Genomic DNA, 17586 nt, shown 5'->3' on the forward strand with positions numbered 1-17586 from the left:
TTAAAGTTGCTGTTCCACCTTACCTTTGACAATCTTCTTAGCACAATCATTGTATACTTGTTCCTGTGATGTGTTTGACTGGAATACACGGTCAAATATATATGGCTTGGACTGGAAAAGAAAAAAGACACAGAAGAGCTCTTTAAAAAAATCAGATATTGGAAGTAGAACTGGAAGGTGTTTGCTCGTGTAATTTAGAAGTAGCCTATACTGTTTCAGCCCAATCTTTCATTGTAGTGAGGAAATCAGCTTATATAGTGCCGTCTAAATCTTCACATGCTTGCCTACAAGTAAGGCCTTGAATTAAGTATATTTGGTTTCAAAGTGCAATCTAAGTAGTTCTTCAAAACTACTCTGTCACATGACCTCAATTTACTTGATTTACAAGGTAAACCAATGCCTAATCTGTGCATCTGAGAACCCCTTATTCTCTTCTACTCTGGTAGCAGGTTTACTCTGGTAAACCCAAATTATTACAAACAGCTTATACCACATCACACAGAATACCTGTCTTGGTAATATTTGTTAAAAACCTCAAACCAAAAAAGAAACATTCAGATCACCTACAGTCAGCACAAGAACTATTTCCTCATATATGATATCCTTAAAATAAAGCTCTGTAAGTAGAAGAAAAAGGCCACTTTGGAGGAAGAGAACCTTTCACAGAAGACTCATTTTGGAAGACATTGTAAGAGGAAGCTCTGACACAGCTTTTTGAAAGGAATGTTGGATTTTGCTTTGGTTTAAAGAGGATATTTTCATTACACAGTTCTAAGCAGCTGATAATCCATTAGGATATGAACTATTATGCCCATCTTACAAAGTTCAAATTATTGTGGCATTTTCAGAGCTTGATTTAGTAGGTAGCCAAGCAGACAGGCAAAGTTTACAAGGGACCTAGGTCAGTTACCACTACTAAACTCACTGCAACTGTTAAATGCTCTACTTCACCTAAATTTAATTCATTATCATCTTTCCCCAAGGATATTCTGGAACTGCCTCCCTGGCAAAGAAACAAGTATAGCTTCCATCTTTCACCCACCCACCACATCCCTTCTCCAGCCTGACCTTCCATTTGTCTTTTAATAATATCTAGCATAACACCAAATAAAGCTTTTTAGATTCAACACATACCTATCTGCTGAGAGGCTTTGAATTCAGGTGGATGAGCTCCCTCTTGGAAAAAATAATTATAGTGCTCACTGTGTGAATACACTCAAGAAACCACAAGACTCAGTAGGCAGAAACTATCCCTAAGGTGCTGAAGTTTGTCAGAACATTTGTTTCACAGCAGGAAAGTCACCAACCTTCTTGATTACTCATTTTAGCTTCAAATACACCTCAAATTCATATGTTCTACAGGTAGAATTGCGGCCATTACATACACCAGAAGACAAACAACTAACAAGTTCAAATAACACTGAGGTAAGAAAATTAAGACTGAGAAGATGTTACATAAAAAGGTAAGTCACTGTAGGAAAGATAACACTAGCTATACATCTTCTTTCTCACTAGCAGCTGTAGTTTCAAAAAGCCTCTGACTTCACAAATATCAATCAGCTACACTACACACTGTGAGTCGTCGAAATCACAAAACATTAATCAGATCTGTTTCATGCTGAAGTTCTGCATATTTGTATGCACTGAAATAATACTATGTTGAGCATATTTACGATTACACTTTGCAAAAATACAGTGAGAAGAGCAATAGTGTCCTATGCCACTGCAAACACTCTGTGCAGCATTAATGATTTGTGTGTTTGTACTTGTAAGATTTAAACTCTTCTCCAAATTATTGCTCCAGAAAATATGTAGATGGCATTTATTCCAATTAAATTGATTTTAGAAGAATTAGGGAAAGTTCCTGGATATGATCTTCTGACAGTCTATGCAGCAACTGTTAACAATACTCATTATTTCTCACAGATCCCAACATATCTGATCTTTGCTGTTCCAAACACATCATGATAACTATGAATGAGAAAAGTATATTAGAATGCAAACATTATTTGCATATGTGTTTGAATGCATACATACCATTGTGTATTTATAAATTACTACAGAATATTTCTGATGCCAAATAGTAGACTTATTTACTTCAAAGAAATCCAACATAAAAAAATATAAAAAGTTGAGCCTAGTTTCCAGTACAGGAAGACATCTTCTTTAGTAAAACTTGTAGGCACAACCTGCACTAGTCTGCAACCATCCCACAATCTGCAGGTATTTGCAGCAGGTTATGAAAAAGCCTTCCTTCTCTAAATTTTTAAACAGCATTTAGAGGGGTTTGTTATTTGTTTAATTCTTCTGTCAAACAAAGATTGTATTGAACTATTCTTCATCTGTGTTAAAGGAAAATTATGTTTACTAATTTGAGAGTAGTGCACAGACACAGAATACTTTTAGACTATCTACTCGCCAACTGCCATTCAAATGCCTTCATAAGAGAACAGAGTCAAATTACAGTATCTGGTATTTACAGTCTCCTTTGTTTTACAACGTTTTAATACAAAGAATAGCACATATGATGAATGCCATAGACTAGTAGTAAGAACAGAAAACCAAGCTGCAAGGACTTAATTCAGACAGTAATGCCTTTAATTGATCTTGTTTATTTATACAGTGAAAGCTGCTAGGTACATGACAAATTTCAATTTCCCTCAAGTTACAACTGCTACCAACACACCCATAAAATTTAATAATTCTGACTAAAAAAAAATCTCACAAGGGGTCTTGTTTATACCACTTGCCACTTCCCCATCCCTTCCAGATGGAAAGTAGAATATTTGCTTACATGTCCTCAGTATTATAGGTTCCTAGATGAAGCCACAACACAACTTCAAAGCACTCAAAAATCCAATTACATACTTCCCTCCCAGGTCGCAGTACACTTATCACACCTATGAAAACCCACATTAGAGGCATGTCCCTGCTCCATCATTACTGAATCAATATCTAACCAAGTAGGTTTAGCCAAGCTGGTTCCAGGATAATTATGTTTTAAGAATACAAGTTACTCCCCACTCATATAGTTTCACATCTTTGATATCTGCAATGCTATGTCTTATCACTTCTCTTTACAGCCTACTTTCTGCTGTAAACAAAGCTAAAACAGTATTACACAGATTACCCTGCCCTAGAAAGCCTCCTCATTACCTTTAAGAGATTAAAGTGTCAGATATTTTTTCTATACCAGATGCCTTTTCTTCCTCAAGTAGTAAACAATCAGATATTATGATGGAACTGAAAACACAGAAGGTCCAAGCAACATTACCACATGGTCTCCATAACAGTGGTAGTAGCAGTGTCACTACTGTGATATGATGCTGCTTTGACATATGCCAGAAACTTTCAGCAAATGTTACTCAAATCCTAATAAAAACTAAAAACATAGAACCTATAAGCAACACAAAATATAAGCAAACAAGCAGAGCTTCTGACTTCTTCTCTCCAAATAGAGAGAATTCAACATTTACACCCACTCCTTGCCTAGCATTTGTTCTGTCAGTAATCAACTACAAGACAACTTCCGCTCCTGTAGTTGCCTGTACTGAAGGGATGTGGTTCCACAGCAAAAATTTGCAAGCACTCTCACGGCCATCGAAAAAGTACAGCTGCCAACATGATTTAGCAGTAGTTAAACTGAACCTTAAGAAAGGGTTTAAGTTAAGTACACAGTTCCACAGTTAAAGACTAGTTACCGGTTATCCTTATATAAAAGGATGCTCAGTCTATCCAAATTATACAAGATTTGGAGCACACATGAGAGTTTGTTCTTCAGGAAAGTTAGCTTTTCTCAGTACCTTCAGTGAGGACTACCCAAAAATTTGTGATCACTAGACCGAAATCTTACCTTAAAATTCCTAGAAATACTTAAGGTTATCTCCATAGGAATAATTTACAATATATTTCATTTTCCCATTGTCACTTTCCATAAACTACAGGAATTGGTTACTCTTAACACTACCTTAGGTCACTCTATTTTCTGTGCATTAGTATCTGAAGCAAAGTAAATAGTGAAAATTTACTTGAAAATCAGTAGCATATTTTTCTACCACAACATATCCAGATGCTCTTCACTGTTTTTTGCTAGAATGGACTGCTACAGCAACATTATGCCCACCAATGGTTAGCTTATTCTTGGTAAGAGGTTGAAGTAATAAGTAATAGGCTTATCTCCCCTTTAAGGTTCACATTTTAACAAAGAGCGTTCTTCCCATCAGCACAAAATATGGTAAAAGAAAAATCCCACACCAAACAATTTCTGGAAAGTATGATGTCAAATACCTGACTCAGTTCTTCCCATCACTAAGCTAAGGTATTGCTGCTTTGACACACCTAACAGAGTCCAACACTGCAAATGAGCAAAAGGGCACCGTTCCAAATTAGTATTTTATTTTTAGGATAAGGAAAAAGGATTTTCTTCTTGTCCTAGCTCTATGCATACCAAACTGCAGCCAACACAAGAACAGTTAGTGGATCACAGCTCTTTCTGTCCTATTTTTCTTATTTCTGTGCAAATCCTGCAACTCAAGTATCAACTTTTACAGCAGTTAATTATCATTACAGAAGGATTAAAGCATGTCATTTCATTTTTAAAAAACTGACTGAAAACTCAATATCCAGCATAAAAAACAGAGAAATTTTGGAACAAGAGTTTCAGTCAAGCTTTGCTTTAGTAAAGAGTTTCTTTCAAAGAGAAAAGCAAGCACTGCTGGCATGAAAACGGTCACTGAATTTCAGAACAACCACCAAACATGAGTGAGATGTTTCTAAGCAAGTGGTATAGCAGCCAGGGAATATAGCTCTCCTTGTACACATTACTCTATGCTAGGAATATTTGCTTTCTGTTAAATCATCATACCAGTATCATCTGAAAAACTTCTCCATTAACCACCTTTTCATTGAATGAAATAAAAAAATTAGAGTGTAACACTGAAATACTGAGTAACACTTTGTGTTTACATTGCACTGTAGGCATTAAGCATTTTTATTTGTCTGTTTCTAATTAAACAGTGCTTTCCTTCACAGCAGCAAAATAATAAAAAAGTTTTAAGAATGCACCTTGTTTCTTGCATTTATACAGTCTGGCACAGCCTTTCTTTCAGCAATGCATGTGAATTACATTTTTCTTTTTGAATAATCTGCTGCCAAAAGCTGCAATAACAGCAAGTGATCTTCATTAAACTGATTCTAACATAACTTAAACCTAGCTTTGCTCTCATTTACTATCCAATATCAGTGTAAAATGTAATAAAAAAGTTAAATGTCTCAAGCTCTTCCCAGGGTTACATCTTACGTACAACAAAAAAGTACTCTAAACAAATATGAAAATGCAGGCAGGTAACCATGATTCTTTCTTAAAAGCCATAGAAATAAGGAATATACTACGATCATTACTAGAAACATCATAAGGAATATACTACGATCATTACTAGAAACATCTGGATAACAGAAGGATACTGCCCATTTCTGGAATGTCCATAACACCTCGCCACTCCAGTCACTTGACAGTACTGTTACCAGCTTAGGTTTCAGTCCAAAATCCTTGAGTGTCACTGTATTCAGTAATCTATCCTATCTCGTGGACAGCTGTAAGATGAGCAAGACCAGGTACATAAATGCTTTTTAAAAAGAAGTAGATATGTTATGCAGAACTATAAAACTACTCAGTTGCAAGCAGTTTTACATTTGAAAAAGTAGAGTACATAATCATATATGTTATAAGCTTGCTATTCCTCCCTGTTTCATCTCACTCAAAAGCCTGAAATCCATGAGCAAATTGCTATCAATTATTTAACGTAGGCACATTTATGATGTTTAACATAAATCTCTTGTATTTACTTAACGAGAAGAGCCATTAGAAAAAAAAATAAAATGGAAAGAAGCTCCCTTTAATTAATAATTTAAGAGCTCTTTAATAGTTAAAGTTTGATCCTGTGCAAGGACACTACTTTTTCAAAGTCTGCTCTTTAAAACAGACCAACACCATATGTCCCCTCAAACTGCTGTTACACACTAGCTACAGTTAAAACAAGTATTTTATCTAACACAAATCAAAACAACTCACTTGTCCAGAAAGACAACCATGCCAGTAATTACACAGGAGTTAGGAAGAGAAGGGAGGATAGATAACTCAGAGATGACAGGGGAGTCAAGGAGGAGGGTTTGGTTATAGTCACCGATTTCCCTCCCCACCCTCCTCCACAGAGGTATAAGCTCTGCTTCTCCTAGTTTTCACCTCCTATCTACCATTACAGGCAACTCCCAAGTATTATTAAAGAAGCCTCCACTGTTTCAGCACAGACCCAGGTGCATACAGAAGGTGCAAGTCCTTCAGGCAGGTGAGGAAAGTAGCTATAAAAAAAAAGTGGCTCAATTACTGTTCAACAGGCAGCCAATGTGACATGTAGCAATAAAGACAGAAATCAAACAGCTGAAAGTAACCAAACATAGATATTGAGCGTTTGTAGAAACTGTTGCATGAAAAGGACTGTTTCTGTTACTATCCTCCCCTGGACAATTCTACAACACACACGCGAGGGGGGTGCTTCCAACCTCAAGTTGGAAGGTTTATAACTTCGTGAAAACTCAGTCAGCTTGTTAAAAAAAAAAACAAACAACAAAAAAAAACCCCAACAAACAAACCACAAGTAATTATCTCAACACTTCTGGGGAATTAAATAACGACTTTAAGAACACCAATCTTGTCATATATCCACCATTATAAAAACAAAGTCACAGAATATCAATCCTTTATTAAGATTTTGTGAAACAGAAGTCAAATACTGTCACTGCTTCCCAGTCTAATAATTTTTGAGGCATTTTTCCTAAAGTCAGACACAGCAAGTCCTGGACATAGGATGACTGAAGAATTTTTGTTGTCATTTTTACCAATGCAGGAAACACCAAAGTACAGTTGTAACACTACATATTAACCCCAAGCAGAAGCTCCACATGATCCCTCAGGAGCATGCCGTCAGACTGTTCTACTCCATACAGTACCACTTCAGCTCAATTTACATTTTAGGTATTTTTAAAGCATGCTTAAAGACCATTTAAACAATGTAAGTTTTACATTCTCTTTAGACTAGAACTACTTAAAGGATACATGGAAAAAGGTTTGTTTTTTTTAAAAAGTCAGAAAACATCAAGGTTTCTAAACTTAACTGTGGATTTAAAATAGAATACGTAGCATCACAATGAATGGGCATTCACTGATGGAAGTGAGATCATCTGCTCTGGTTAAATTTTCCTTAGAGTAAGAAACCAAGCCTGGAAATTGGAGTTTACCTGTACGACCTCAGGAAGAATAGATGTACTCCAAGATAGTAACTTGTCAGCTGAAATAAGCCCAAATTACTTCATTTCACAAGCATGCCATCATTCTTGTAGCTCCAGACTCATGGAATTCCATATTTTATTGACAAATTCAGTTGCATATTAATAGAGTACTAGTATTTAGTAAGTCATAGTAAAAAAAGTATTTTATTAAATTGTTTCCTTCAACTTCTGATACTGTGCAAAAAAGCTATTATTGGTAGTCTCAAGAAACACAATATAAAAACAAAATTTAAAGGCAGATAATAACTGACATCTAAGTTACTTCCAGCAATGCAGAAGCAGCATAATCTCCAGAGAAAAAAAGTATTTCTATGAAAACACAAATTAAAAGTTAGCAAAAATAAAACAAACATTGGGAAATAAAGTGTGTTTGTACAATATCAACCAGACCAGGCAATCAACTACTGTAATTTAATTTTATATTCCAGTTCCGCTTTGTAGCCAAATATGACACACAGAAAAAAAGTAAAGGATTATCTTTTCCCCTGTAACATCCAGATTGTTTTATAACAGGCCTCATACTTTGCAAGGTGACTTCTGTTAAAGTACATTTACAGACATGTAATAAGCCAAATGGTCTGTTTATTCTAATTTTTTTTTTTAAAGTGTTATCGGCCAAAGACTGATTCACAGATCACAAGCACCAATGAACTGAAGCCTGCACTGTTGTTCTGTGTCTTCTTTCCCCAAAACTCTCTGTAGACAATTACCCCGATGGTAGCTCCAACGCACGCATTTTGAGCGCGTTATTTAGCGGTCAAACTCATCACGGCCGCCAAAACCAGGGACAGCCTAGCCGGGGGACACGCTGGAGGACTCGCCTGTTACTCTCCACCTCATAATTCACGCGCTTTCCGTGGGCATACCGAAGCGTGACCTGTGGCTCGGGCTCGGCAGTGGAACCTCACGCTACGCCCCAAGTTGCGAGCCTTTCGCCAAAGCCTTTGTCAGAGGTTTCCTGACCTGCTACCACCGACGTGTCCCTACAACCCGACGCCCACTGCTCGGGGACCTCTGCCCTCACCAGCTCCCCGCTCTTTGCCCGACCATGACTAGCCAGCCCCGTCCACAGCTCTGCCTACCCCCCCCCCCCCCCCAAACGGCCACCCTCTTCCCGAGGCGTCCCCGCCCGTGGGCGCTCCCGAGCGCCTCAGCCCTGCCCTCTCGCCTCACTCCGCGCCCATCCCCGCGGTATCTGACCCCGCCGACCCCTGACACCCCCTTCCCCCCGCGGCGTTTTCCCGCCTTTCCCGTCCGGGGCGGCCCCTCACCGCGATGACGACGGTGTCTTCGCCCTGGAACTTGGCGATGTACTTGTCGCCACGAGTCACTTCGGACTCGTTGAGGGGCCTGAAGCGACACATCACTTTGATGTTACACTCCGCCGGGTCCGCCATCTTAGGCCAACACCGCCTCCGGGGCGTTCAGCTCCGCCGCCACCCGCTGCTGCCTCAAAGCCACCCGCTCCGGGGGTCTCGCAAGCTGCCGTTGCCGAGAAGCCTGCGTCCGCCCAGGCAAAAGGAAAAAGGGAAGGGCTCCTTCCTGGCCGCCCCACCGCCTCCCGCTTTCACTTCCTCCCCAATATGGCAGCCATGGCGGCGCCTGCAGCCGGCAAGTCCCGACCCTCCTCGCCGGGCAGAGGCGGCGCCGACGGCAGGGCAGGCAGGGTGACGTCACCCTCTGCAGCGCCCAGCCCGGCCCCACAGGGCTACGCAGGCGTGCCGAGGCCCGGCCGGCCAGGCCCAGCCCCACAGGAGCTTTATGGCGCAGGCGCGAAGTGGTTGATGGGCTGGAGAGACAGCTGCCACCCGCGGGTTCGACGCCCCTGGAGCTGCCATTGGTGTGAGGGGGCGGGGCCGTGGGGCGGGGCCATGCAGGGGCGGGGTTTGCGAGGGGGCGGGACAGTCCTCGGGGTGGGAGGAAGGTATGCTGGGGAGCTGCCTGGGGCCGGTTCCCGCCCTCTCTCCGCCCTACCTGGCCGGGGTGGCCCCGTTCCTCCTCCGCATGGCGCGGAGCGGGTTTGGGGCCACACTGCTGGGGTTAACCCCGGCCGAGGTACTGCAGGGAGAGATGGAGACCTCGCCTAGCTGCCTTGGGGGGAGCGGTCGAGCACCGCTTTTCCCCTGCCGGGGCGGGGGCGGCAGCGTTCCCGCGTGGCGGCGGCGCTAACGGCCGGTGCCGGGCGCCCGCCGGCCTCGGTGGCGGTGAGGGGGGTGGCGGGCAGGGCAGTTCTGGTTAGGGACGAGTTTTGTAAGTGCGCCTGGAAACTCAGAGGCCGAGTGTGAAATAAAAGCTTAGAGCAGATGGTTGAGATAGAAACCTTCGATATTTCTTTCTGGGTTTTTTTTTTGTTTGGTTTGGGGTTTTTTTTGTTGGGTTTTTTTTTTTCTCTTGCTCAGACAGCTAAAAGAGGAAAAAACCCACCTCCATGAGGTGTTCACGGATGTCAGGATTTTCTAAAGTGCCCATGAACATTGTTGCCTTCATGTCTTCTGGAGCTGGCGCTGCTTTTGGTGTCACCTCCATTGACAGAGTCTCTCACTACCTTTTCAACCCAATTGAAAAAAAAAGTCTGCACAATATTTCTTTTTAAAGCTTAGTTTATTGCAAGTTTTATTTATTTATTACAGGGAGCTCTAATTCTAGTCAATCAAAACTTACTGTATATAGAGTAAAAAACGTCAGGTAAACTGTTCTGATGAGAGATTGAGCCTCACGAGTTTACAACTGTACCTCTTGCATCCAGCTGTGAACTTTCAAACTGGGACAAAGTACAAACTCACAGCTTGGCCAAATTAAGTCTGCTTCCTGACAAATCACAGTTTCTACTACAAATTTTTCAAATAGCCTTGAGGTTAATAAAAAAAAAGAGGGAGCTTTTCTCTTAAATTAGTAAATTTTAAGAGGCCAGAATGACTCAGAATAGCAATGTCCTTCCCTTAAAAGTACTCTCTTTTGCATTAAAAAAAGGGAAAAAGATTGTGAATTTTAATAGAGACCATCTGAAATCAGGCATCCTCCATTTGGAAGAAGGGATTTCAATGGTGTGTGTTCACTTAGGATAGGTACACAAGGTGAACGCTGCTTCAAAACTACTCCCCATGACAGAAGAATTACCTAATAATCTCGTTTCATCTACAGCTTCTTTTCATACAGTAATAAAAAAAAAAAATGTGCCTAGTTTATCTTATGAGGTAAGCTAAGTCTTCTAAATTGAGTTCATGTTGTAACAAGTTTATTTTTCCGCTGTGGTTAAAAATTCTGCAGGACTGTGCTGTCTTATCCAGGGCAGCAACTGACACCTCCCCACCTACCAGTACGCGTGGCAATAGTTGCCTGATAAAACCAAGATATATACTTGGTCTTCAGAAGATGCAGTGCTGCTCCACAGTATCTAGGATGTCATATATAGTCTACAGTTCTGTTTGCCTGTGTTTTCAATAAAATGTTTTAAACATCATTGTTATTACATTTACATTTCAGAAAGCCTATTTTTATCGATTGCTATTTTAGAAGTTATTAAGTTGTATCACAGTCAGCAAGATATATTAATGCATCTAACTCAACTTTTTCTAGGATTATTCACATGCTTATGGCTAGAAATGTTCTTATACAGCTGCTGGATTTGGATCCTCACAGATTTCCTATGACAGGAGGTAATTACTTTATTGAAAGGTGTGTAAATTATTTACTACTTTTTTGATTAACTTGCTTTCATGCATGCGGAAAAAGGAAATGTTAGCTGCAAAATGAACAACTTCATGACTATTACTCCAGAAATGTTTCAGCTGCTGAGACATCCTTTACCCCAAGCTATTTAAGAAACTCCTAGTTCTCACTATCCATAAGCAAAGGGGGTGAATCATTAGCTACATTTGCTGACATGTATTACCCAACGTAAGAACATTTCAGTAATGGAAGAAACCTCATAACGACATGATTCTCCAGAAAACAGAAGCTTGGCCTTGCTTACCTTTTCAATGTTTCAAACAACAGATGCTCCACCAGGACAACAGGATGCAGTGTGCTCAGAGCACAGCATGTTATCTATGGGCGCTAACATACGGCAAAACAGCAGTCCTGAGGACTTCTGCTTAAAGATGCGGAGCTGTTTTCTTGAAAACAAGGCAGGGACCAAACATCCCGGTAAGTTTCCTGTTTTATCACAGTTACAAAATACTCCTTCTTTGCCAGTTGGAAATATATTTCCTGTCTTCTATATTGTTATGTAATGTCTGTAGCACACATTTTTTGTCATTTAGGATAAAAGACTGTTTAAAAGTAATCCATTGTATGATAAAAAGTGATATATCAGTTGTCATAAAAAGTGAATCTGTTTGGTATTTAAGCCTAGTATGACCATATAAATCAAATTCATTAATACTTAACGAATTTGTGTCTGTTAGTTCACTAACCGTGTTTCTTCCCATTTATGATCTGTACAATAAACCTCTAAAAATCCTTTCATTATTTACAGCTCCTTTAGATCTCCAGTCTTTCCCAGCAATAAAAGCATGTTAAGCAAAGGGAATTGGCAAACCGGAGCCTTACAGTGAAGCTATATCTGGATAATGATGTAATTAACCATCAAAATTGTTCCAGCAGAGTAGAAGTGATCTTGATTTGGTCTTAAAAGAATATTACATATTTGAATAAATCTTTAAACCAGGTGTTTGTGGAGAAGCAAATTAAAGCTGCTTCCTCCTGCCCTTTAAAGAATTAAATTCTGAGATTCATCAGTTGACAGTACTTGTTGACATTCAGTGTTGCTAATGCAAACACAAGTGCTTTTCTCATTTTAATTTGCAATGTGCTGGGGAAATATAGCACATGACTTCTGAGAATTTAAGGTGCATTCCAGGTCAAATTTATTCTGAATTTGCAAGTCAATTTGTAGGACAAAAGAGTTATTAATCTGCCAGATATGGTGTACCTCAAACAAAATTCTTTGTTGCTTGTAACACACTTTGTAAATAAAGGCTATTAAGATGGTTTCTTAAGTCATTGCCTGACACTGGAAAAGCATAATTAAAAGTAACGATGTTTTATGGTTCAGACAGCTTATTCAAATACATTTTAAAGTCTCTTTACCAACAGATTGTCTGGCCACCTCAGCTTGGGGAACTCAATAACTAAGTAAATTATTGAGATTAGCAGGTTGGTGACTGCCATTTAATGGCCTAAGGTACTATTGGAATCCAGCTAGATTATCTGAAGCTCTTATTCTGTTATGAAGTTGTAAAGCTTCTTTTCACTCCAGCAAACAGTATGATGTGGACTATATCTCCTGTCCCAATCAAGTTTAGGCTTTTTTGTGAACTAGAAGGATGAAACATACTTTGAGGAGGCATCTGCTGATACACATTAACTTATTCTTGACAAAAATGTGAGTAAATTTACAATCAGTTTTATTTTTCCTTTTTAACTGGAAATACATAAAACCCAGAAAAAGTCTAGTTTGTTCCGAATCACCAAGATGATATTTAATTATTTCTAATAGCGTTAGACTAATTAAAAGCAAAAGCAAAACCAAGCTCTGGGAATAATATCGCATTTTAGATGAGCGGTTTTTTTTGGCTAATTTGCAAATTCATGCAAACATTCTGTCAGCTCACTACCTAAAGCATTGACTTGGAATTCTCTTTGAAGAAGGAGCACGCTTTTGGACCTCGTTTATATTTTTAACCATTAAAAACATCCGACATCTGTTGTCTGAACCATCCCATCATAAATCCCTCTTCTCAGTTGCTTTTCATTTTTTATAGCCCTTACTAAACTCACTACTGGATTGTATCTTAGCTTGCTGGGTGCCTGCCTGAAGCAATTTTTTTATCGTTGTGGCAAATATGGTTTAGATGTTTTGAAGAGTGATATGCATTGTTTGCCAGAGGAAAGGAAAAAGGAAAGGAAAACTCTTAACAACCATTTCATGTGGGAGTTATACCAGAGAACCTAAGGATTGTCAGGCTCTGCTTTTAATTATCTAAAACTACTCAAGACTGACCTCGGGGGGAAAAACCTCATATGAACATATTCTTTAGAGTCCTGCTGAAGCTTTTACTAGAGGTAAAACTTCCATCCCATCACAGCTACTGCCCATGACTAATGTATATATACGAATCACTGAAAAAATGAACTTGCTCCATGTCTATGCACCAGCAGTTTAGCAGGCTTTCCTTTTGCATTCTGTCTGTTTGATCTGGGAGCTGGAGCTGAAGGCAAGAAGCGTGACTTGAATTCAAGAAGAAGGAGGATGCTTTATTCACAGAAGAAATGGGGAAAAGTAGTTGGGATAGAAGAGGCGAAGTGGAAGAGCCAAGTCTGGGGACATGAGAAACAGGCAGAAAAGTCTGTGAATGTTGCAGGAGCTCTTTCAGCATTGCGAACGGGATTTAAGATCCCTCACTTTCTACTGTCAGCAAATAGATGTGAACACTTCAGCAAAGCAGGTGAATCTCAGATCTCACATACGCAGCAGGACAGCACCCTATAGCTTTGTTAGTGAAAGAGGTAGGGGCAATGGACCTAAAGTGCAATCACGAGAGTGTCTGTGTGGTAACAGGTACTCCAGAAAAGAGTTGGCTTGGGTGCTGCAAAACAAAATTGATGCCAGAATGGTGTAATATAGATAAATTTCTGGGCTTTTTAAAAGGCAAGGAAATTATGCACTGGGCAAGCTTTGCAAAAACTAACATCCAAATATTTAAAAAGGACACACAATTGTTCTTGGCTGATCCAACCATAAAGCTATGGTATTGTCAGGAGCGGTGGTCTCACAATAGCCTGATTTCAAACCACCAATGGCTATGAACATCATTACTTTGCATCTCAGGTTGTATCCAGAAATGACAAGGTGGTGGTGAAACTAGCATTTCGTAGGAAGCAGAGCCTAGATCCTTACCTGAAGTGCAAAATGGAAGTCAGCCTTAACTATGTAACACCAGTCTATTCAGAATGCAAGATTTTTCTTTGTCCCCATTTTAGAGTTGCTTTTTTTCTTTTTTTCCTGTTTGATTTCAATTTTGTTTTCTCTTCCTCTTCACTGCAGGATCACTCTTCTGAAGGAGCATATGCCGGTAACCTTGCCTAAAGTAGCAAAAGTGTGGATAAAAGATTTACATTTGAAAATATAGCCCCACTCATTTGTTCACCTGTAAATGGCAAAAAAAAAAGGGGGGGGGGACGACAAGGTACATTGATTGTCTATCCTTTAAAGTGTCAGTCACAGCCCCTCATTGATATGATGTATAGATCACATTGCTTTATTAATCTAAGTGCTTTTATGTGCCAAAAACAATCACTCTAATATAATCCAGGTTAGGTCATAGCTAATTTGTCTTCCTTCAGACCCCAGACTCAGAGAAAGGAGAGAACAGAAAGTAGGTTGAATGACAAGGAAATGTCAAGCTTTGTATTATGATCATATATCTATATGATATGTATTATCTATCAAAATACATTAGTGCCATCTATCTTGTGTACTTTAAAGCACATCACAGTGCCTCCAGTGGTCTCACGTAGCTGGCTATTAAGGGTGCCAGAAGTCGTATGCAATGTCCCCTCTTGAGTGTGGAGGAACAAATCCCTGGGTTTTGGGGTTTTTTTTGAGAGCTTCTGTCTTTCTTGAGACTGTGCAGGGGATTCAGCAAGATCTTATGTTCAGTGATTCAAAAAAACTTTTGGTGAAGCTTATGGAGTCTTCTCTGACACTTTTGCCTCTACTGTGATTAGAAGTAATTCATCAGGCACTGGAAAAAAAAAAAAAAGTATAAATTCATGTGTTTTTCTGAATTTGAATTTACAGGTATCAAAGGAATAAAAACCCCCTAAATCTAGCAGTACAAAGCCCATCTTCATACATTTCTTCAAAATCTAAAGCTCAAAAGATACCAGTATTTGGGAAGGTCCAGTTGATTTCTTAGGGAAGGACCTAAAAACTTGCTTGAGCAGAGCATCTTGCCTTCCTTGTTGTTTATTGATTCTTGCGGCTAACTGGCCAAGCTTGTCATGCTTCTATCAGCTGATGAAAATTTAAGACAGAATTAGTTTAAGATGTATGGGGTTTGCCTCTCACTGATACTGTTCCTAAAGAAGGATACCTGGCTAGATGTTTTTGTCCAGTTCATGCATCAAAAAACATCGGGGTCTATGACTGTTGAAGGAAACAGTGTTTTTCACAGACACTATACACACAAAGACACACAGACACACACACATAGAGTGATTGTAAAATCCGTATTTTTTTTAAAGTGTCATTTTGTTTAGAAAGACGAGCATACACAGCTTTTTACTCAGCAAATTTGAAACATGCTTATACTAAAAATCATGTCTGAAATCTATTGGCAAAAAATATATTTTATGAATATCTACTTTATAAGCTCTGCAGAAATAATGCTGGAGAAGAGGAATCCAAACATTTTTCTAGTTCTTTTATCACCAGAATTATCTCAATTCTGACATTTATTGTTGGTGATGGCACAGGAGATACACGGTACAGAGCTGACTTTCAGAGCCCAGTGTGAAATTTCTAGGCTGAAAGTGCTGTTTCAAGTTGCATGCTGAAGCCACTTCTCTGGCAATGGCAAACAAACCATTCACGGGGGGTGAGAGGGTGGGACAACCATGATTCAAAATCAACCTCTTATATTAAGTTCCTGCTGACGTCACTCAGACTCACCATCCTGACTTCTAATCTTCCCATAAATGGATGTGCGCCTTGCATGCAGAAAATGTTAAAGAGTCTTCATTAGCTGGGGAGCTGCCCTAAGTGAAGGGGGTGAGGTGTGTATGTGTGCATGCATGCACAGGTATTTGTCATAGTGCCATTCATACAGTTTTCACCATCTCCTCAGAGTCATATTTTCATCATGCTGTCCACAGGATACTGTAAAGAGGTTTCATCAGCTTTTTAGCGTGCTTAGTAAAAGGGGTTTTTTGGTTTTGTTTTGGTTTTTTTTTTTAAATGTGAACGTTTGCCAGATGTTACACCATGGAGTTGCTATGTGGGAAAGCAGCAGTTCTTGGTGGTTATTCAGAAGCTTTGGTGCTAAAGTGCTGATTTAGCACACTAAGGAGTGGCTGAGTAAAGAAAAGAAAATCAGGTAAGGGATGAGACAGGTACTAATCACTTTCTGGCAACATCTAAAGAGCTTTTGTCATCCTAAGTAAACTTCCATCACATCCGTATTTCATTCCTGTAGGTGGTCAGTTTTCAGCTTTTATGTAGCCATACCCTGTCTATCTAACCCTGTAATGGTTTTCCCTGGTATACATGGGGCTTTCCCAATGCCTAGCAGGCATCTCAAGCAGTTCGAAACAAGTATAGCTACTAACATAAGCTTTCTCGTCCCTTGCTTTTATTATACGTAATTCTCTCTTCCATAAGTACCTTCACAGCATTAAAGATCATTGGTTTTGCATTCCATGATTTGTATGACTTTGCTGCTGTTTGTTTATGTGTCCTTGCCTCTGCTCATGGCTTTCCTGTCCTCTTTTCTCTGGTAGTGATGACAGAATACAGTTTTTCTCCCAGAGTTGCCACAATGCTTTCTACTGCATCGCTCCAGCTATCAAATCGTCTGGAGGAATCAATTCTGTCTTGATGCCTACCAAAGTGGTGAATAATGTGGGCAAAGACAAAAGAACAGTGAGAACAATTTATGAAAACCCTTTTATTTCTGATATTAAGAAGACATGGATTAATGTTCAAAGCTACTCTTCATACTTTTGACCATTGAACTTCTAAGTTCTTCTTCACTAGACATCAACGATCTTGTTGTTTTCCTAATTTTTTGGAGAACATTATAGAGCATTGCCAGAAATAAAGAGAAAAAATGAAATAGTGGAACTGAAATTGCCCACACCTCTTAAATAATTGTATTCTGATTTGTCCATATGCACCTCTTTCAGAAACAATAGTATCATAATTCCTTGGTTTACAGCTGTGAAAACAAGGTTTGTGTTTGGATGGAAAAATAAGGAAATGGATTCCTCGGTTGGTATAGTCTCCATTTTTGGAATCCCAAAAAAGCATTAGACTTGCCACCAACTAAAAGGGAAGGAAACATAATAAACTTTTCAATAAGGTTTATGTTGTTTAAATTGGAAAACAGTGCCCCTTGAAGTAGCTGGAACATACATAGCATAACATGAGCAAAATTAGAATTTTCTGTATGCCCTTTGCGCTGGCCAAGCATTTCACAGACAGCACACACAGGTGATAGATCTCTCCATTCTTCTGAA

At 39.5% G+C, this 17586-nt stretch overlaps 1 protein-coding gene and 1 long non-coding RNA gene across 3 annotated transcripts in view; one reads left to right on the forward strand and one right to left on the reverse strand.

Annotated features, from left to right (window-relative positions):
* Positions 1-9025, reverse strand: part of KIF5B (kinesin family member 5B) — a 35524-nt gene extending 26499 nt beyond the window's left edge. The window contains exons 1-2 of one of the 2 annotated variants that reach the window (XM_075746508.1): positions 8616-9025; positions 24-111 (exon numbers count right to left, since the gene is read on the reverse strand). In XM_075746508.1, coding sequence (XP_075602623.1) covers positions 24-111; positions 8616-8741 — 214 coding nt within the window. In that variant the 5' untranslated portion in view covers positions 8742-9025. The remainder of the gene's footprint in view (positions 1-23; positions 112-8615) is intronic. The other variant, XM_075746509.1, reaches the window with a different exon arrangement.
* Positions 9026-9316: 291 nt separating this feature from the next.
* Positions 9317-17191, forward strand: LOC142600604 (uncharacterized). Its single transcript, XR_012834180.1, has 4 exons — positions 9317-9399; positions 9744-12730; positions 16324-16445; positions 16849-17191. It is a non-coding gene; the product is annotated as an uncharacterized LOC142600604 (long non-coding RNA).
* The last annotated feature ends 395 nt before the right edge of the window (positions 17192-17586 follow it).

Source organism: Balearica regulorum, chromosome 2, assembly GCF_011004875.1.
Source record: "Balearica regulorum gibbericeps isolate bBalReg1 chromosome 2, bBalReg1.pri, whole genome shotgun sequence".
NCBI lineage: Eukaryota > Metazoa > Chordata > Aves > Gruiformes > Gruidae > Balearica > Balearica regulorum.